Source organism: Phyllostomus hastatus, unplaced genomic scaffold (genome assembly GCF_019186645.2).
Source record: "Phyllostomus hastatus isolate PE091 unplaced genomic scaffold, TTU_PhHast_1.1 phas_scaffold_12, whole genome shotgun sequence".
In the NCBI taxonomy this organism is placed as follows: domain Eukaryota; kingdom Metazoa; phylum Chordata; class Mammalia; order Chiroptera; family Phyllostomidae; genus Phyllostomus; species Phyllostomus hastatus.
Genome location: NW_025334007.1, coordinates 11,571,181 through 11,593,877, shown reverse-complemented (window position 1 = coordinate 11,593,877; position 22,697 = coordinate 11,571,181). Strand labels below are relative to the sequence as shown.

Sequence of the window (22,697 nt, the reverse complement as noted above, 5' to 3'; positions counted from 1 at the left end):
TCTCTGTAAAGTGGTTTTCCCAGCACCATCTATTATCTTTTCCCCAATGATTCTGAAACAAACTTCTTTTATAATCTACCACATCCCCATACATTGCATAATATAAAATAAGGTCCACTGAATGTGATCTCGGCAATTTGAAGACACTCTGGACAATTGATTTAACATTAGAAAAATGTCACCTTCACCACAGGTATGTATCAAATTTACTCACCCAGAAAACACAACTCTGTATTTGAAGTCTCATTGGATTCATTCCAATCAAATAACCAAAAACACAAAATTAAAATAGGTAAGTAAATATTTCTCATACATCACATGTAATTTTTTAAAAATAAATTTTCAGCCCTGGCTGGTGTGGCTCAGTGGACTGAGTGCTGGTCTGTGAGCCAAAAGGTCACTGGTTTGATTCCTGGTCAGGGCACATGCCTGGGTTGCGGGCCAGGTCCCCGGTTGGGAGTGTGCAACGGGCAACCAATTGATGTATCTCTTGCACTTTGATGTTTCTCTCCCTCTCTTGAATAAAATCTTTAAAAATAAGTTAAATAAAATCTTCAGAGAAGAATCATGAATAAAAGTAGTGAAATGTCATAAAGTTTGAAAAGAACCAGTTGCATACAGTGTTCCAAGTTATTTTATATTTTATTTTCTAATTGCAATTATTTTGCATCTGATTTTTTTACATAATTCCACACGATGAAAACGGAAACCTCCAAATCAGTCAGTACTAATTAGCTTTCATGAATCGAAAATAAAAGGATGTAAAAGGATTCATTAAAGACTGAAGAATGAAATATGACCAAAGCTATCACTATTAATAATTATAAACTTTCTCTAAGGAAATATAGAGCAGTTGGTATTTTGCAAAACACCTCAAACAATTTAGAGGCTTCCATCTGTTAGTCTTACACTGAATTAAACAAGTATGGTAGCAATTATTTTAAATAGTGTCAACATGAATATACAAATATATATTGTATGTTTTTCTTTTATCATAGAAACCAAAGACTACACATAAAAGAAATGGTAGGGAATATAAAAAACATGCATATTCTATCTTACACAATCCTGGATATCGAGTGAAAAGAGGTGGCCAATGCTCTAAGTGCATTACATGTATGAACAAATACTTGTCAATCCCCAACAATTCTGTGATTCTGCAGGCACTGTTCTCATCATTCCCATTTACAGGCGAGGAGCCTGAAGCTCAGACAAGCTGGAAATACCAGTGGTCACCTGCAGGTAAAGGGAAGAATGGGTTTTGGGACACAGGCCACCGGACCCCAGGGCCCATACTCTTCACTCTCTGCCCCATCGCCTCCTCAGTACCTGGCAGCTGGGGGGAAGAGTGGACACAGTCCAATACTCTCTCCAAATTCCTTGGTTCTCTATACCTGAGAGGCTAGTGTCTTCTTATACTTGTATTAAGACAATTCAGATTGTGTACTTTTCTGAATAGAAAGAAAAAAAAAAAGGATAAAAACGATGGTAGTTTAATGTAAATCAAAAACACAAACTGGTGTGTGAAAGTTTATGGGAGTCCAAACAACATAAATGAAACTTCTTGTGAAGCAGGATAAAGATCTGAACATCTCATACCAATACAGTTCTTTTATCTTTATGACAGCCAGGTAACATAAAGAACCTTCCTTTCATTCTGATACTTTAACAGTCAAGCCACAGTTAATAGTGAATGTTGTTAAATCTGTATATAATACAAGAAAGTATAAATCCAGCTAGGTATTTTATTTGAAACATGCTTTTCCCTAATTGATTACTTGGTTTGCTCTTTAGTCAATACTGATAGCATCCTAAAATTTAATATTTACACATCATAGGTGAAACTAAGTTAAACCACAAGTCACAAAGAGTTTTGTAAGCAACTATATTTATAGCCACAATACCACAGATGCGGTGAGTTAACCAATGGCCATTCCTTAACACAAGAATTTTCATCATGCATAGTAAGAGGCAGTCTCTTTAAGAGGCTGGATGTTCAAGGAAGATTCAACAGTCAAATCTTGGCAACACTTTTTTTTTTTTACACAAACACTTGGTTTGATTATTTAGCCAAGTTAGTAATACAACATGTTTATACTCTAACTGGAAGTGGAATTAACACTACATGAAAAAAGCAAGCCTATGAAAGTCATTAGTAATTAACTATTACACCTCTTAGCAGTAAGAACTATTATCCTTGGATTTCAAACATTTTATTTTCTCACAACACACTTTATAGCTTTGTATTTTAGGAATCAGAGTATATCCAAAAAAAAAAAAAACCTCCCAAACCCCAAAAACAAAATTTCCTTAAGGACTACTTCCATTCCTCATTTGAAATAGAATGAAATCAATGAAAACAGTATTATTCCCACATTAAAGACAAGTTAGTAAAATAATTCCAAGTAGTGATGCATATGAGCCACAACTTTACCTCACCTATTTTAATTATTTCTGATTTTCCAGGATGCAACAGCACTATATTGAGCTGTTACTACCAAGGCAAGAAAAAAAAAATCGCTAGCTAACACGTGAAGATTTAGGGCTATTGTAATTTTTAAAGAATCTTTAGATAAAACATATTAGAGGAGTTAAGTAGAAAAACTGATGTTGCACTACCCCTACCATGAACTGCATCCCAGGCAAAGAGTTAACTATTGACAATTCTTAGAGGCTGGTTTCTTGTAAATATTAAAAACTAGCCCATGGGCTCACATACATCCCACCTAGGTAAGTGTTCAGTAACACCAAATAAGAAACATGAACCACAAATGTTCACCCTTAATTTCTCTTCTTTGATTTAACAATGTTTTATAGGCCCTGGCTGGTGTGGCTCAGTGGGTTGAGCCCAGGCCTGCAAACCAAAGGGTCACCAGTTCAATTCCTAGGTAGGGCACATGCCTGGGTTGTGGTCCAGGTCCCCAGTAGGGGACACACAAGAGGCAACCACACACTGATGTTTCTCTCCCTCCCTTCCCCTCTAAAAAATAAATAAAATCTTTAAAAAATGTTTTATAGAACCCCAGATTTTGATTTCAGAATTTGCACTTAGGAAATTATACTAAGCATGGAATGAGATAAGATGTTTTCTTAGAAGCCACATGAAAGTTTATTCCCCTTTATGTTACTTTTCACCACGGCAAAGTTCTCTGAAGACCAGCAGAATAAAATCTTCACGTGCTACATGATGGATCTCTTCTTTTAAAGTTGCATATGATTTCAATGTGACTAGTGAGGTCTAACTAGTCCACCCCTTAATTTCATTTTACTAGTGTTGCTAAACAAAAAACTAAATAAGGAAGGGTGAATCTAAATTCTCAGTAACATATAAACCAAAAAAAAAAAAAACTGAACCCACAATAAAATACATCCTAAACACAAAGTAAGGTATAATAGAGTTTGCAATGTGACATTGTCTTTATTATATTTCTCCACTGTAGCTTTTTCATTCAGAAATAGGAGACCATTTTTTTCATTAAATGTTATTCCCTCCTCTTTCCCCAGCTTTGGGATAGTTTGAAAAACATTCAACTTATGTAAGTTGTTACGGGATTAATTTTCATTTATACAGCATTCAAAATTTTGTAGCTCACATGTATATGACTTCTGAAATAAAATGACACAATGTAATCCTTTGTTCTGCAAAAATATTCCACATACATGCACATGACCAAAACAATCTTCTTGGTTGAGAAATTTCCTATGCACAGTAAGTTAATAAAAAAAGTTGACAACTATATCAGTATTTCTGATGTTAAGATAACTGGGTGCCACCTAGTGTTCAATCTCTGCAACTACTAACCTTACAAATAAAAATTGCTATTAAAACCCAGGTTCTAAAATCTGCATCTTGGAAACGTTTTTTTTGTTGATGTTTATAGTGGCAAAATAAGGTCATGAAAAGGAAATATGTAATATCAAAATCAGTATAAAAATAGTCACATGATACTTAAATATGAAAGAGACCTAATCATTTGACTTCAAATGAAAATTTCTGCTCCCTTAATTTTTATCAAAACCGCAAAGGGACATGTAGGTAACTGAAATATACAGAAAGTCACTGTACAGTCGACAGGCCAGTCAAAAGTAGGGCTTAACCATAATCCACAAGTATAGGGCAAATGGTTTATTCAAAACATCCATTTACTTACTGAAGTGGTCGAAGTAGGAAAGGTAATGAAGTTTTTCCTCTTTTGAAAAATAGTAGATGTGCTCTTTTACCCATAAGCTCCATTACACCAAAGAACGAAGTGGGCTTAAAATTTACTTTAATTTAGCACTACCAGTTTTTAAAGAAATACCTTAGAAACAAATCAGTCTGCTTTAACAAACTGTACTCAAACTAAAGATAATTTTAATCTTCTTTAACAGGCAACAGCCAAAATCCAAATTGTTGATCAATCCTCAGAGAAGGTGGAATGTAAAATGTCGAGGTCAATTTAGATCTGAAAGGGAAAAAGAACATCAAATCAAATGAAAACCAAATTCTTATACTGCAGTAGCCTATCACATAAGGGAGACCCCTCTTCCCCTAGGTTATCTGGGAAACAAACCCAGTTTGAAGAGGAATTTCTATATACCATGTTTTTCTCAATTCTGGTCTGCTGCCAGTAAATCTTCACAACATCCATCAGAGTGTTACACATTATACTGAATATTCTTAATAAAGTTTAGTGTCATCTTCTGGGGGCGGGAACAGACATGGGGGAACATTATTTCTTTAAGCAAGGACCACATATGGTACTGACCAAATGCTCCTTCCAGTCAACCTGGCTAGAGGGATGAAAGCTAGAATACCTATAAATCATCTAGAGAAATGTCTCGAAGAAGTAAGGTTCTCAGGTGATAAAGCCACCCTTACAAATGTTCAATATAACTCCAATTCCCTTAGTAACCACTGTCTTTATCATTGTTACCCCACCAGCCTGCAAGGCCCAGTTCTGAGGAAGTACAGGGACTCAGAAATTTTCTTCTTAGAAAATCTTTCCCCTGTCTAGATCCTCGACCTATCACCCCTGTATGTCGTCTCCTATTCAGGTGTGTTCTCTGCTTAGGCTCTTAATTTCTGAAGAGGCCTTCTATCCCAGCTCAGCTGTCCAAATGATTAGATCCCACCTTACTCTACAACACAGTAGCTCCGTGTCAGGTTCTTGTCAGAAAACATAATAGATAAATCTACTGTCTAAGTATCATTAACAGTTCAGTTTCAAGAATTCTGTGGCTCAGGGTCTGCAAAAGGAGCAACATTAAAAAGAATAGTCCTAGCTGTTATGGCTCAGTGGATTGAGCACTGGCCTGTGTAGCAAAGGGTTTGCTGGTTTGATTCCCAGTCAGGGCACATGCCTGGGTTGCGGGCCAGGTCCCCAGTAGGGGGCGCGTGAGAGGCAACCACGCATTGATGTCTCTCCCTCCCTTCCCCTCTCTCTAAAAATAAATCAATAAATCTTAAAAATAATAATAGAATGATGTACAAAGCATTATAGTAGTACTATATGTTTAAAAATTCATAAATGTGCATGTCCTAATAGTTTGAAGATGTATCAAAATATAAGATGGATTGATACATAAATAAAAACATACATAGATATGTGATAAATCAAGTATAGGAAAAAGTTAATTGTAGACTCTTAGTGGTGGGTATCACTTGGGATGCCTAACTTAGCCCAAGACTAGTCTTTGTATTTTTAAAAAGCTCTGGTAATTCTGTTGCACAGTCTTGGTCAGGAACAATTGCTCTAGGTGCATGAAAATTTCCTCTTTGAAGCAAATCAAACATTAGCGTTAATTTTAGACTTATATATACAGGTGGTTTCTGAACTACATTTTTATTTACAGGGGGTTGAGGAGCCCATACCAAATATGAGTAATTTATAATACCCCAATTATTAAATAAATTTGTATTGCCAAAAACAAAGTTTGAATTTCACTTAAATATGGCAAGAGGAGAATGGCAATGAGGTGTTTGTTTCTGTGAGCATCACTGCTTTGCTGCTAAAAAATTTGAAAGAAAAAAACAAAAATAAACATTTTCTCAAAATATACACACCAACTCCAAACCAAGAGTTTGCCAATAGTCCACTTCCAGCAGATAAAAATCACATAATGGCAAAAAGACCTTGATTTTAACACAGCTTTTAATGTATGTTGTAATTTCAAAGCTTCTTATTAAGCTGGTCCACATGTTTCTTCTTTTAACATACTAGTATTTCAATTGAGAGAAGCAATGTGTCTATTGTAAGATCTTATATTTCTTACAACTAAAGTTTTTAATAGCAATTGCTTTAGACACATTTAAAAAAGACTTTATTTACTTATTTTTAGAGAGAGGGGAAGGGAGGGGGAAAAGAGAAGGAGAAAAACATTGATTGGTCACCTCTCTACGTGCCCTGACCTGAAACTGAACCTGCAACCTAGACATGTGCCCTGACCATGAATGTGACCGGCGACCTCTCACTTTGCGGGATGGCACCCAACCGAGTCACAAAGGTCACGGCTCTTCAGACACTCTTATTTAAATAAGGTATGCTTCCAATGCCTAGCATTTATATCGTCAAAACAAAGATTGATCTTTCTAGGAAGAAATGCTGAAAACAGATGAATTCTCACAGTATAAACAGTCTGACTAGTTGTCTATTGAGTGTTTATATCCTTATTTAAATGTTCAACGTTCTTAGATTAAAGGAAATTAGGGTATAAAGAGTTGGTTTCTCTATGGATAATTCATAAACAAATGTTGAAAAATGCAAGGTGCATCTACTTACATCATCAATGTCTTCATCATCATCTCCAATGTCATCAAACTGGATTTCATCGTCATCGCCAGGACCAAATGTATCAGTTTCATTGATTTTAGCTGAAGAAACAATAACAAATATACTTGTTTAACATAACCAAGATGTTATTAAAATAAGTAAGTGCTCACTAAAACAAGTGTTGATATCAAATGTTGAACTATAAAAGGAGACACTTACAATGCAAACTTCTAATTTAATTAAATCTAAGTTTTATTATCAGAAAGATCCTAATTTTGACCTAACAATTCTACTATACAGAATAGCATTTCACACAACAAAACCTGTTAACAAAGTGACTGCTAAGTCAAGATGGAATGTACTTGTGTTAAAATTTTCTTTTGTCTGTAAAGGTATTTTTAGCAAGGCAGGCTCTAATTACATAAATTCTGAAGCTATTACAACTTCCAGCTAAGCTTTAAAAAAGGTTTAAGCACACCCTAACAACTCACCAATCATCAGACTCATCAATCAGAAAGATCTGGTCAAGTCATGCTATCCCAAAGCAATGAAAATGAACCATAAAGTGCTAGTCCTATTCTCAGATATATTAGCACTTACTAGATTGGAAATGCCAGATAATTGATTTCAGCAGCATTTTCATGGTCTCTAATTTATTAAAAAAATAATAGAATGATGTATTTATTTCTTATCCCTTTTCATTTTGTTTTTAGGGTATGCTTTGAAAGGTAAAGGTACATAGCATTAGTAGAGTAGCAGTACTTGTTTACAAATTTGTAATTGGGTGTATTCCTTTTTAAACATTTTTTTATTGATTGATTTTAGAGAAACATCAATTTGTTGTTCCACTTATTTATGCATTCATTGGTTACTTCTTTAAAAAAAAATTTTTTTTTAGCCCTGGCTGGTGGGCCAGGTCTCTAGTAGGGGGTGTGCGAGAGGCAACCACACATTGATGTTTCTCTCCCTTTCGCCTTTCCTTTGCCTCTCTCTAAAAATAAATAGAATCTTAAAAAATTTTTTTTTTAATTTTCATTTTGATTGGCTGCCTTCCAAATGGGGACCAAACATGCAACCTGGACACATGTCCTGACTGGGAATGGAACCAGTGACCTTTTGCTTTATAGGACAACACCCAAACAGCTAGGTCCCATAGGGTGGAGCCATCTGTTGCTTCCTGTATGTGCCCTAACCTGGGATCCATCTTGCAACCTTGGTGAATGGGGACAATGCTCTAACCAACTGAGCTACTCATCCTGGGCATAAATATATGTATCCTAATGTTTTGGAGATACAGCAAAATATAAAATATAAAATGTCACATTATTTCCATGATAACATACAACAGAGTTTCCCCTAAAGTTAACTTCCATGTGAAAAATGCAGGCTTACAAAATAGTATGCAAAGTGTATTTCCTCTTTGATAAAGTTCTGAGGGACTTATTTTTGCTTTACTTAAATTTTCTGCATTAAGCACACACAACTTTTGTATTGGGAGGAAAGGAAACAAAGAATACTGGCTTTAAAAAATCCTATGGGATACTATAATACTAGGGTAAGATGGAGATTGACTTTTTAATAAAAATTGACAATAGCACCTAATTACTATACTTGTTTCACATTTAAAGTAGAGGAACACTTGACAGTCTCTTTGAGAAAGGAATTTTGAAAGAAATACTGTAACACAATTTTTTCTTTGATTGCTATAATGCAGAAGCCCAGGGTTTATAAAACTTAACTTCTCATGAACTGTATTATATATTTCTTAGAAACAGAATCCCAATTATTTTCTTAAGGCATCTAGTACAGGTATTTAGTATAGGCAGTCAGACTTAAATCAAATCATGTAAGCACGAAAGTAAATATGCAGAATCCACAAAACTCTACTGAAATTCATTCATCTTAATACCACCAGGTAATAGCGTCATGACAGGCTAATACAGTAACTCAGACATTACCATGCTCTGGAAGCTCGCCATACGCCTTCAAACTTCTCGCTTCATCTGCATTGTATTTTAAAATTACATCAGCTTTATTGTCCTTGAAAAGAGAAGAAAACTTTTAGACCTAATTATGGCAAAATATTAAGTTTTCTCCTACACTATGAAAAACATCCTTGGATTTAATCCAGTATAAAGCTTGCAGGCATAAGTGAATAATGATAAACCAGCTTAGGGAAGATATTCACAGATTTTACTTTACTGTGCAGACCTTATGTTGTAGATTATTCATCATTATCCTTTGATTAGAAGTCTTTTGAAATACAGAAACTTCGGGGACCTTAACTTACAGGTAATTAAAAAATTGAGACTGGGCCCTGGCTAGTATGGCTCAGCAGATTGAGTGCCTGCCTGTGAACCAAGGGGTCGCTGGTTTGACTCCTGGTTGGTTGGGGCATGTGCCTGGGTTTCGGGCCAGGTCCCCAGTGGGGGCCATGCGAGAGGCAACCACACACTGATGTTTCTCTCCCTCTCTTTCTCCCTCCTTTCCCCACTCTCTAAAAATAAATAAATTAAAAAAAATGAGACTGGTATAATGACCTAAGGAAACTAATAATACACATTTCCACATATTAGTGGTTCTTAGGGTAGAATTGATCAGAATTTCCAATGGAACTTTTATACCTCCACAAGATAGATTTAGTAGATGTGGAGTGAAGCCATGAATTTTTATTTTAAAAAGCTTTTTGAGTGTTTCTGCTGCACAGGTTCCACTGAAAACTACTGCTTTAAAAGTCATACTCCCCCATTTGAAAAAAAATATGACTCAGTTAAGTAACAAAAAAGGGTTGAAGCTGATTTGTTTCAAAGGCAACAAAAATGATCACAGTGATGCAAGGGCAGTGTGACTCAGACCTGCAGTTCCTAAACTGTAATGTACCTAGAAAGCCAGGGGAGCTTGTTAAAATGCATATTCTGATTTAGGAGGCTTGGGGTAGGGTTCAAGGATCTGCATTTCTAACAAGTTCCCAAAACTTAACGATGCTACTGGTCCCTGGACCACCTCTTTAAGTGGCAGGGGCAGGGAAGGGTCACGAGAGAGATTAAGAATCAAAAAACATTGGTCCTGGCTGTCATTTTCCATTTAGAATGTTACATCTTTCAGAACCTTGGTTTCCTATCTGTTAAATAGGGAACTAATTATTCTTCCTACTTCTGGGGTTACTTTTGGGATCAAAATAAGAAAATGGACATTAAAATGATATGAATTTAAGGCAGGCTTTCTCAACTTCACCACTACTGACATTTTGGGCAGGATGACTCTTTGTTGTAGAGACTGTCCTTTGTACTGTTAAGATATTTAGCAGCATCCCTGGTCTCTACCCACTAGATGCCAGGAGCACTGTCCCCCTCCCTCAGTCGTAACGAGAAATGTCTAAAGACACTGCCAAATGGCCACTGGACATTTAAAAAAAAAAATCACCCATGGTTGAGAACCACTGATGAAAGTAAAGATTTTAATTTTTTTATTCTGGAATATATATATGTATTATTAAAAAATCAAATTATGACCAAGGTTATAAAAACAGAAACATCTTATCACTCACAATGTGATTTAACACATGGTGATGAGTTCTAACAGGTAGAGCCAAATGGATTTCACAGACCCACCATGTCTTCAGGTTGAGATCTAGAGGGGCAACTACCATTTTCTTACCTAAGTACTTATCTAAATTTAGAGTACATACTGCAATTACTTGTGTCCTTGTCTTACTCTCCCCAGCACTAGGCTGTAAGCATCTTGTGGGATGGGAAGACAAATAATTTAGCTGTAGCCCCATGGATAATGGTTTCCAAATTTTGATTTTAAGATGTATATATATATATTTTTAAATTAGGGTGGGAGGGCCAATACAAGGTGATTTTTATTTTGCCAACTAAGAACACTAACAAAACTATTACTATACACTATCACTCATTTCAAAAAGGAAACTTTAACTATCAAAAAAGGAAGAACAACCATTTGGCTTCATTAAAAATGTATATGGCCTATATTTCTTCCACAGTGAAAATACGAACTCCACAGACTAGCATTTGGGGTACCTGGGGTACTTCCAAAGTGGTGAGCATATTCTAGCACATGCCCAGGCCATAAATAACTAGCCCTTACAAAATGTTTGCTGATCCAGTGGTAAAGGGCATACTGGGCTGGGACTGGTCAAATATGGTCATGGCTCATGCTCCTAACATTAATGGATGATCACAATCAAGCAAGTGAACAACAGAAACTTTATTTTATTTTACCTGGTAATCTCGTAGACCCACCAGTATTATATCTGACGTATTTATCCAAACCTATAAAAGAAATGAAAATAAAGAATCAAGAGCAACACTTAGCCAGCATTCTCATAAAATGCTAATTACCCAAAATGCTAATAATACGTACTTTGGGCAAAGTACGTATTATTTAGAATAGTATTTGTTTTTTGGGGGGGCCCCCAAAACAAAAATCTATAGCAAGTAGCTGTGCCTGTTTAAACTTTTCTGTAATTTGGGATATTGAAGCAATACTCTAACTTAACTATTTGGCAGTTTACTAAGTCCACAGAAATGATGATTAGTTTAAAAATCAAGGGATTTTTTTCATAGTGAACCACTCTAAGTGGTTAGTTAGCCATTCATTACATATTATGAATATAAAATTAGAAATGTGGCCCTAGCCAGGTGACTCAGCTGGTTGTAGCGTCCTGTACACCAAAAGGTTGCAGGTTCAATCCCTAGTCGGGGCACATCCGAATGATGTTTCTCTCCTTCCCTCCCTCCTCTTGAACCAAGAAAAACATATCCTCAGGTGACAATTTTAAAAAATTTAGAAATGTAGCCTCATCTCCCTCCCTCCCTTCTACTTCCCCTACCACTTTACTTTGGTAATGTAAGGATTAACAAACCAAAAACATTTTTTAAAAATCATAAAATCAGACTTGGAGGAACTCTTAACCAATCTAATAAACCTGCCTGAATACCTACTAATGACTAATGGGAAATTAGTCATTACCTTCTAAGGCAGCCCATCTGTGGTCACAAAATTCAGGAACTTTAACATTAATATAACCCTCAATAGCACCCCAGCCTCTTTTTCCTCTTTCCTGGCATGAACAATGTATTAAAAGCCAGGCCATTCGCTTTGCAGAATCCCTCAATTTGGATTTGTTGATTATTTCCTCCCGATTAGATTCAGGTTAAACATTTTTGGCAGGAATGCAGCATAGGTCATGCAAATGAATCTTTAGATGGAATTTATAAATCACTGTTCTACTGAACCCTTTTGGGAACTTATGACGCCCTTGGCACATAAAAACTGTAGAGCCATTTTCCCGTCCCATAACGACAATTTTGTATTGAACTAAGACAAATCCCCACACCTACCTTTTTTCTCAATTTCCCTCTGATGTGACACAACCTCTTTACACCATCAAAACACATTGCTTCTAAGCGCCCATTTCCCAACATTTTGATTACTTGAGCATATTCTGGGGGAGGGAAAAGAATAGGGTGTAAGATAATGTTAAACTTTTGATAAAAGCAACTTAGCAGTCTACATAAAACTAAGTATACTACCTGGGAATAAATATACACAAGTACAAAAAATACAAGGGAATGATAAACCCCAAGCTAGATAATGGCAGGACCACGAACAAGACTCTGACAAGCTGTCTCTCTGCTATCAGAAATGTTTTAATTATGAACTCACTTTTATTAAATGTACACGCTACACCTCCTCCATCTTTCATATTTGAAGCCTTTCCCAATTTTGGATCTCCTTTCCCTTAGAACCTTTAGAGGCTAATCTCAACACAATACTTAGTACATCTGGCAAATAAAAGTGGCTTATATGTTAACTATGTCTTTGTTACGTTAGAGTATCTTAGTGATTATTCCACAGTTTTTGTAAAACTGAAGATGTTATGAGGCAAAATACCAAACTTTTAATTAATCAAAATCTTTCCAAAAAGGTACCCAGGAAGCCAACTGGTTTCACTGCCATCTGAAAAACCAAGATTATTTATGAGCATTAGCTTTGCACATGGGCCGCTTTTATCATTAAATGGCAGAGGACATGGCGGGGGGGAGGGGTGGGCAGGGGTCATACACATCGCTTCAGAACCTTTACCTTACTTAAGTTGTACATTAGACTAACCCCCAAAGAAGACATCCAAATATCGATAAATACAGAGATGTAATTTTGAAAAGCTCAACCGTGAGGTTGACACGTGGAAGTAAGTTAGACCACATGCAGCGAACCTAGTACCTCAACATGGCCAGTCAATTCAAAGACCACCTCTCTTCCAAAGTCATGGTCAAAATCAAGCCAACTGCTAACAGGGGCTAGAATGACCTAAGAAAGGGGTGTCAAACTCATTTTCCCCAGGGGCCACATCAGCCTCGCAGTTACCTTCAAGGGGCCAGAATAATTTTAGGACTGTATAAATGTAACTGCTCCTTAATTGTTAAGAAGTTGAAATTATATTCGGCCCTTTCAAGGCAACCACGAAGCTGATCTGGCCCCTGGGGAAAATGAGTTTGACATCCCTAAACCTAACAAACAAAAAGGCCTCTACGCCAGAAAACATGTTTCATTTTTGTATGGCATGAACAAATCACCAAAGTCCTATAAAAAGACAAATTAAAAAATCTGTTAAAAAGTTCTGGGGAAAAAACTGCTGGAAATTATTTGAATAACTGGAAAATTTTGAATATGGACCATATACTAGCTATATAATATACTCAAAATCACCTGAGTGCTCTGTTTCAGTTATGTAAGAGTTTATAGTTGTTCTTAAATGACATATGATGAAGTAGTAAGGGAAAAGTATTATGATGTCCGCAGCTATCAAATGGTTCAGAAAACACACACACACACCCTAGACCAAAGAGTAATTTAAAGGAAGTTCACTGTACTAAATACTGCAACTTACCTGAAGGTTTAAAATTACTCAAAATAAAAATACAAGAAACTAGTATTACATATTTTGGTCTGGTACTTACAAAGTCTTAATAGGTTTGAAAAGGTAAGTCAAATGTTCAGTTCCATTTTATTATATTTTATAAAAATTATATGCTAAGGGCACTGGAGAAACGAGGGAAAGGCTTCTTCAGATTCATCCCTCAAGCATCCATGGTCTGCTGCACATACTATGTAGTGCTATTTACTATCAAAACAGGTCTAGTAAACCGTGGATTGTCAACCATCACTTTTGAGGTTTAATTCCCTCTAAACTGTGTAAGTCATTCTGAGAAATGAGTGTTCACACAAAACAATGAAATCTACGTATTTACAGACACACCAAGTATACCAAGAAATGACTAACAAAACAAAGGCTCTGGAGAGGTGTGAGGATGAGAAATGGAGAAGAGCAAGAGGGACGTGTGATTCATTGCTGTGGGTTATGACTAGTACCTCTCTCATGATTAGACACTGAAATTCCACATTCAAAAAACAAAACTATTACTAAAAGAAACCTATATTATGAAAACGCTTACCTTGTCCATCTTCTTTGAATACCAGTTCTCTTTTTTCAGATTCATTCTCATTCTTACCCCTACGTCTATTTTTACCTCCTTTACCTAATGGTTTTAAAGAAAGAAAAAGACATTATCTGCAAAACAGCGGGAAAAGAAACTAAATTAAGGCTTATGAAACATTTTTTTTTAAAAGTCACATTCAACTATTAACCTAAGTTAGTCACACAATCATATTGAATTTACAATCTCCAATCATATTAAACATATACATATCACCATTCCCACACTCTTCTTAGATATTCCTTTTGGAATACTTCTGACATAAAATACAAACAAACCAAAGCAGATATTATATAAAAGTATATAGAACCCTTTCTGAGGACACCTGCATTCTATGATTGCATTGCCACAGATCATAAAGATGATGACCATAAAGTTGACTACACTGCTCAGCAAAACCTCCTACAGTGGCTCACTTGAGGCAGGTGGGAGATATAATGGGTCTTTTAAAAAATATTTATTTTTTAATTCATTTTTAGAGAGGGGAAGGGAGGGAGGAACAGAGGGAGAGAAGCAGCAACGTGTAGTTGCCTCTCGTGAAACCCAGGCATGTGCCCTGACCGGGAATTGAACCAGCGACCCTTTGGTTCACAGGCTGGTACTCAATCCACTGAGCCACATCAGCCAGGGCTGTCTTCATAAATTTTACAAAAATGCCTTATCTCTGTTGTACCTGACCTCCTCACCCAATGAAAGGTATAGGAGATGACTGAAAAGGAAAAAAAAAAAAAAATAAAGAAAAGGTAAAGTTATGGAATGGGACACACTGATTTTTGCGGTGGTGGAGAAAGAGCAACAAGTCTGGCAATTCTAAGTTGAATTTTATCCTACTGCTGTAGTATACATTTAGGTAAGACATCAGAAACTAAAAAAGAAGGTGCTAACTGCTTAAACTTGTAAGTAACTAAGATGTTCTTCACTAAGTAAAGGAATAAATTGTGGTACTTCCATGCAATGAAATGTTATTTAGCCATAATAAAAAGAAACGAACTACCAAAGCCCTGAAAGACATGGAGGAACCTCAACTGTATATTGCTAGGGGAAAAGAACCCCATCTGTAAAGCCTAAATAGTATAATGCTGTAACATTTTGGATGAGGCAAAACTATGGAGACAGTAAAAATATTAGTAATTGCAAAGAGATGGGGGAGGGGGAGGGGGAAGGACAGTTGGAATAGGTGAACACTGGGGATTTTTAGGGCAGTGAAACCATTATTCTGTATGGCACTGTAATGGTGGATATGTCACTATATATTTGTCAAAACCTATACAAATGTACAACATAAAGTATGAACCTTAACATAAGCTATGACTTGAGTTAATAATAATGCGTCTAGATTGGCTCATGCAAGATGTTAAATAGAGAAAACTGCTGGGGGTGGGAACATGGGAACTTTGTACTTTCTGCTCCATTTTCACTTTTTAAAAGCTTTTATTTATGTACCCCTAGAAGAGGGGAAGGGAGGGAGATAGAGAGATCAATGTGTGAGAGATACATCAATCGGTTGTCTCTCACACGCCTCCGACTGGGGACCTGGCCCACAACCCAGGCATGTTCCCTGATTGGGAATTGAACTAGCGACCTTTCGGTTTGCAGGCTGGCATTCAATCCACAGAGCCACACTAGCCAGGGCCGCTCTATTTTCTATAAATATGAAACTATTCTAAAAAAATAAAGTCTATTGAAAAAAAAAAAAAAAACAAGAAAAAGCAAGGAACAACAGGAATGCAATCAGCAAAATCCAAATTGTGGGGGCAATTCTACAAGACAGTCTGTTTTCACACTGGCTGGTGTGGCCCAGTGGGTTGAACTCTGGCCTGTGGAACTGAGAGGCTGCCAGTTGGTTCCTAGTCAGGGCATATGCCTGGGTTACAGGCCAGGTCCCCCATTGGGGGGCAGAGCGTGAGATGCAACGGATCAACTGATGCTTCTCATTCACAGCCACGTTTCTGCCCCTCTCTTGATCGCTCTCCCTCCTTCCCTTCTCTCTAAAAAAATACAACCTTAAAAAAAAAAAAAAAAAAAAGACACACACACACAACTGGACAGGGAACCTACAGATTAACACAGACTTAAAAGACATACCAACCAATGGCAACCTGTAGACCATCTCTGGATCCTGATTTGGAGTGGATGGTGCAAGTTTAGCCATGAATTGATGGTGCCTGGGGCCAGGACATGAGTACATGAAAGTTCCTTAAACTAGTCAACTTTTGTATATATTCAAAATTCTTCCTATTATGAGCTTAAAAATAAATAGAGCATAGTGAAAAACATAAAGCCACCATTAATGTAAAAAATTCATATCTGCTTATATATACATAAAATATCTCTGGAAGGGCATATATAAAAAAGATAATGCCTGTGAGAAACAGAACTAGTTGGCAATGGGACACATTTAGGAAGAGAGATTTTTTTTTTTTATACTTTTTGAAATTTGACTCATGAATATATTTACTATTCCAATAATTTTAGTAAGAAAACACTTCAACAAAAACCAGAGCTGTGACATGACCCTCCGGATGGGAAAACTGGTAGGAAGGTCACTGTCCTTATTACATGTAAAATGAAGCACGCTGAGTTGAGTCATGACAGGAAAGGAACTTGGAAGCAACCAAGATGTCCTTCAGTAGGTGAATGGATAAACTGTGGTATGGCCATACAATGGAGTATTATTCAGAGGAATAATACAAGGAGTTATCTCTGAGAAGGAAACAAAGAGAATTGAGACCAGATATAGAGGGAGGAAGGAGTAAAGGATACTTGGAGTTTTCACAAAAACCCCTCAGGATCTCTTCCGGCCTCTGTAAAATGAGGGAGTTAGAACAGAAGACCAAGATACCTACTATTTATGATTCTAGAACTCTCCTAGCTACTGTTGTCCTTCAAAATCTGTCTTCCTCCACCCTCATGCATTTTTCATACTTTCAGTAATGATACTGCTAATCATTTCCCAACCCCCCTTTTCTGACAACTTTTAAAGTGTCAGTCACATCATTCTTGACCTTTCATCAGCCCCCCCCATTATGCGCATCCCATTGGCGCTTCATTAAGTCCAAATTCCTACCTTCTCCTCACCCACTAAGAAAGTTTATTTTTCTCTCCTCTGTCACTTTTATGCTGATCAATTTTACATATCAGCCCCCCTATTTCAACTAAGCCTTGGTCTCCTATTTCTAAAGCTCAATTTTATTCAAAACTCCATTTACTTTCTTTTACAAATCTGGTTCTCAATCCACATGCTTGTTTAAGTTAGTGGTTCCATAACTATCTTACAGAATGTAAGTCTCTCTACCTGTAAACATGACATCAACCTATCTTTTAATACTTCTCTTCTATTACCTTTGCTTCAATCCCAGTAGACTACTCACTGTTTTAGTAACTTGCTCCTAACGAGTCTGCCTAGGAGACAGGTACTAATTTATCTTTATTTTACAAGATAATGCACTTCAAAAGGTTAAGTGCATTATCCTTTGCACTTAATAATAAGTACACTATTAAGTGGTATATCTAAGGCTATAAGCATGTAACCTGAGATCTGGGATTATGAAACCCCAGTGACTATTCTCTTAACCACCATGCAATGCCACCCATTTACTCGTCACAATCATCTCATGAGGTAGTAAGTCATTTACTCCTGGTTTACCAGTGAGTTCATCCAAGTTCACAGAAGTAACCAGTATACCATCAGTCAGTAAGTGTCGGTGATGATATTCAAACCTAACCTTCTTTTGTTCTTAGCCTCCACATTATGGTATCTTTGCACAGCATTTTGTTCCAATTCCAAAATGTAAGACACATTGGCAGCCATTTCCGAAAATGACTATAAGTGGTAGTGACACTAAGGGACATATACACAGAGTGTGAAAGCAACAAAAAGTTCATAGCTCAAACAGAATCAAGAATGTGCACCTGGCCACTATAAAGACACACTTTGCCCTGGCTGGCGTGGCTCAGTGGATTGAGCAAAGGCTGCTGTAAAACGAAGGGTCTCCGATTCGATTCCCAGTCAGGGCACATGCCTGGGTTGCAGGGCAGGTCCCCAGTGGGGGCCGCACAAGAGGCAACCACACATTGATGTTTCTCTCCCTCTCTTTCTCCTTTCCTTCCCCTTTCTCTAAAAACAAATAAAATCTTAAAAAAAAAAAAAAAAAAAGACACAACTTCTTGCGTCAAGTGTACTTACCCTCGGTGTAGTCTCACAATGTTCTGTGCTGTTGTTAGGTGGGCCTCTAGAATTTCCTGACCCACCCAGAGCCCTCAGAATTCAGTATTTGAGGCATTCTTAGGGCATACCAAAACTAATTTCCTAGAAGAGAAAAGTAGCTTCTGCTTCAAGCCATTAATCATGCCAGATCTTCAAACTAGCGTGAGAGCTCCATTAAGGCAAGAATCAAACCTACTTTGTTTGCTGAATTATATACTGGACCTGGCAATTCTTTGAATAAATCAGTCAAGAGTAGTCCATATATTCCTAAAGGAATGGTGATTTAAAAATCAAAGGTAACAACATCCTCAAAATGTGGGAGCACCTTACCCTACAGGCTCTTCTGAATGGACCAAAGGATACCCTTTTTCCTGAGGTAGTAAGTTAACAGAATCTAGAGGAAATAAGCTAACAATCAGTCCAAAGCTGAAGTCTTCTGACACACAGTTCATGGTAATTTATATCCTTACTTGTATAACCATCATCAAGATTATATTCATTCACAGGGTTTCTGGCTTTTCCAATGAAGAAAACAAACAAATTTACTTCTACACTAAACCTCATCTCATAAAATGCAGGGGTCTTGAAAAGTACCAGTCCTCTAAGTAAGAAAACAAGTCAGATAACTGTTTTTACATACCCAGGAACAATAAATACTAAGTTCGGAATGCTGGTTACCTTCAGAAAGAGGAAGCGGATCGGGGAGGGAGACAGAGGGTTTAACTGAATCTGTGTTGTAATTCTCAAGTTCAGAGTTAATAGATTCCCAGGTATACACTGCATTATCTATCATTTTTACACACCTCAAATGTTACTTATAAAAGTGATTCACCTTGTTAATTTACTAGAAATAACCATACCCTTATCACCCCCTCTCTTATTGCCATGTAATGGAATGGCCTTTAAAAGAGGCTAGTGAACTAGATGTGATTTTAAAACAGTCCTGTCCCCTTGGAACCAAAGGGGAACCTATTATTCACCTAAGTGTGGACTCAACAGAAGGGGGGTGACTTAAACCAGCAAATATTTACTGAGCATCTACTAAGTGTCAAGTGCCAGCAATCCAATGTGATTAAGACAGGTACTATTTTACTGCTCTCTAAGCTTACAGTCCAGTGAAGGAATTGGAAATCTTGTGCTATACATAAAAGTGATATTAAGATACCCATCCAAGTGACTGAGTTTACCATCTTGGAGGGAATAAAGGTTTATATAGGTTATAAGAAAACTATGACTTTTAAAACCCTATTATAACACTCACCTTTCCCAGAATAATTAGCAGCAAAATCCTTGCTACTAAGTGGGCCTACAAGTTAGATTTCTAAGGGCAGTAAGGTAGCATGCACTGAAGGAACTGCACTAAATTTTGCCCAGAACAGCAACGAAATATCCTGAGGGATAAAATGAGTAGTGACAGCTACAGAGGAAATGAGGAAGAATCCCTGGAGCCAGCTGTGAGGTAGGAAAGAGAACAGAAGTAGGCCAGGTTTGGGGGGATGAGGGGAGGAGGGAGGTCTCAGGATGAATAATGAAAGGAAACTTCCGGTGGGTTCTGAAAGATGCTCCTCTCCTGTCAAAAGTTTTCCCAGTTTCTACTTGCGCAATTTCCTTTGAGAAATTACAAGGATGCTTAAAAAGCAGAAACACTCTTACGTCTAAAAAAGGGAGAATTTCTTTAGTACTGTTCTGCTTTCACCTGGATTAGGCTATTTTGGAAATTCCAATTAAACTTATCCTCAAGTCTGATAATTTGTGAATGTTTAACTTCAGAATGGAGAGGAACTTAAAGGTCTTTACCCCCAGCACTATGTATGTATATGTGTGTGCGTGCATATATGTGTGTGTGTGTGTATACACACACATACGTGCGCGATCTGAAACAAAAGTGGAGAACTCGGCCAAATAAGAAACAAGTGTTCCGGCAGGAAAAAAGTTAAACCCCGTAAAGGGATAGGGCAGGGTAAATCTCTTCAAATGAACCTCAGAAATGCATCCAGTTTTGCCCCCTGTTAACATGAGGAGCAGCCTCAACAATATTCAACAACTGTCCATCAAGAAACCCATGCAGGAGTACCTACCTGATGGTGGTCACTAAAGCAGGCATCACCCCCTAGAAATTAAGAGCTGCTTCCAGTGTTTAACTCCCCTTGCCGGGAAAGGCCTAAGGACGTGCATTTGCGAAGCCCCGGCTGCCCAGCGGAGGTTTCCCCGCAGGTCCCCATTGCGCCGCGGTCACTGTGGCGCGAATCAGGATCAAAACCCCCCACATTCTCCCGCAGGAGGCCCTACAAAAATGGCGTCGGCTCCACCCCAATGTGACCAAACTGGAAGACAGGAGTAACTTCCCAGCTCCTCTCCCGAGCCCAGAATCCAGTCCGGACCGCCCAGCCGCCTACAAGCAGGGTGGAGAAGGTCACCGCGGCCTGGTCTCTCCTGAAGCAGCAGGCAGCGCCGGGAGATCGGGGCGAGCGGAGTCAGGGTCCCGGGGTCCAGGCAGCAATTACCTTTATTCTTGGGCATGGCGGTGACGAAGGTCTCGCGGCTTTTCTGACTCCTATCCGGGCGATGGCGGCGGCGGCGACTCCTCCAAAGGGCGCGAGAGCAGACGCGTGGAGCCGCACGGTACCAAACAGGCACAAGAAGCCGGCTCGCGTGCGCAGGAGAGTCTCGCTACCGAGCCCTTCCGAGAGCAGCCTGCTACCACGCTCGGCCGCAGCAAATGGCGTCGCGTCTGCTTGCGTCGCTTCTCCCCGCCTTCCTACGCCGCCTGGGCCCGCCCCCGTCCCCGCCCCCGGTCTTTTTTGCGCAGGCGTGGCCAACTCAGTCCTATTGTTAAAGCAGCAGTACCAGCGCTCCCGGAGCGGTCCCGGTGGGGGTCCGGGCCGTTTGCTGGGAGGAGGCAGAGTCTCGGAGAGAGTGGGCAGGGCCTGGGAGTTCTAGAAAAAGGCGGATTCACGTAGGACTGGCGGCTGGGTAGTACCAGACTTCTGTTGCTTGGCAAGGAACCTACCTCTCCGAGTTTGAGCAGCTGACTCATCAGCTGTAATCTCACGTTTGTTTTAATGGGGGCCCTTTCACCCAACCTACCAGGTTAAGAATCCGAGGGGCACAGCAAGGCTTTCCTGCCGCCCCCGTTACCAAAAAATAATATCTGCACGACACTTGTTGCTTTATATGTCTTCCCTACCTCACTGTACACCTTATTAGGCTGAGACCCCATCTGTTTGTTGCTTACTACTACCTGCACTTAGCAGAATGTCTGACACACACTAGGTGCTCATTACAAACGAAGGAAGAAAGGGAGGGAGACCTAAATTCAGTGCTGTGGGCTGAATTATGTCCTAACATTCGTATGTTGAATTCCTAACCCCTAATTCCCCAGAATATGACTGTACTTGGAGATAGGGTTTTTAAAGAGTTGGCATCTTGATCTTGAACTAAATATGTCAAGATCCAAGAACTGAATATGTCCAGACTCCAGAACTGTGACAAATTTGTCAGTCGTTTTGTTATGGCAGCCGTAGCAAACTAATACACCACCATAATATAAAACTACTAAAAATGTCTACTGGGAAGGAAAGGGATAACTGCAGGCCTATAACCCATTTCTTTTTTACCAGCAATCAATGTGCTCAAACTTCCTTTTAACTGTGCTAGATATTTACTAGTAGAAACGTCAAGTCCTTATCTCTAAAATGCTTTTAGCAAGACACACTTAATTTATAGAGATAGCTTATTATAAAACCTGGAATTTATGGACTTGTGAGGCGGAGTTGACTAGAGAATGGGGGATCATCATTTTAATTGTGTAATTAATGTGGCATAAAAAGGGGATGTTGCAAAACCAAATGACTCCCTTTGTTTAAACAATGTCTCCGCATACATCACTCAGGAGGAAATGTACCATCGTGAGGGAGAAAAAGGTTGTTTTGGAGCTAAATCTGGTAAGCTTGGACTTCTCCAAGAAAAGATTCTCATCTGTGCCTGGGGATTACCCTGTATCCTTTGAATAATTAATCAAGTTTGGTATTGGGTAAGATCTAGGACTGATGTGAGTCTGACTTGACAAACTCGTTAGGCTAACCAAAACTTTGCATAGCAAAATTAGTTTGTACTTCTTATTAACTCAGAAACACTATTCCTGTCTTAAGTTCTACCAGTGCAACTTGATAAATTTGTACTTTGGATAGAATTTGATAATATGAAGGATTAATC

General features: G+C 38.3%; 1 protein-coding gene across 4 annotated transcripts; it reads right to left on the bottom strand.

Moving 5' to 3' along the window:
• Window positions 1–1,477: 1,477 nt before the first annotated feature.
• Window positions 1,478–21,225, bottom strand: EIF1AX (eukaryotic translation initiation factor 1A X-linked). 4 transcript variants are annotated; one of them, XM_045855930.1, is made up of 8 exons: window positions 20,561–20,601; window positions 16,361–16,440; window positions 14,234–14,317; window positions 12,119–12,222; window positions 10,997–11,047; window positions 8,711–8,792; window positions 6,762–6,853; window positions 1,478–4,445 (listed from the first exon to the last, which is right to left on the bottom strand). In XM_045855930.1, the coding sequence occupies exons 1-8, from the start codon at window positions 20,584–20,586 to the stop codon at window positions 4,440–4,442; spliced, it is 525 nt and encodes a 174-aa protein (XP_045711886.1). In that variant the 5' UTR covers window positions 20,587–20,601; the 3' UTR covers window positions 1,478–4,439. The 4 variants fall into 4 exon arrangements, with proteins under 4 accessions (XP_045711886.1, XP_045711887.1, XP_045711888.1 ...); XM_045855931.1 differs by lacking the exon at window positions 20,561–20,601 and adding an exon at window positions 20,987–21,225 and having other exon boundaries at window positions 3,399–4,445; window positions 16,361–16,520; XM_045855932.1 differs by lacking the exon at window positions 20,561–20,601 and adding an exon at window positions 20,987–21,225 and having other exon boundaries at window positions 3,399–4,445.
• Window positions 21,226–22,697: the final 1,472 nt, after the last annotated feature.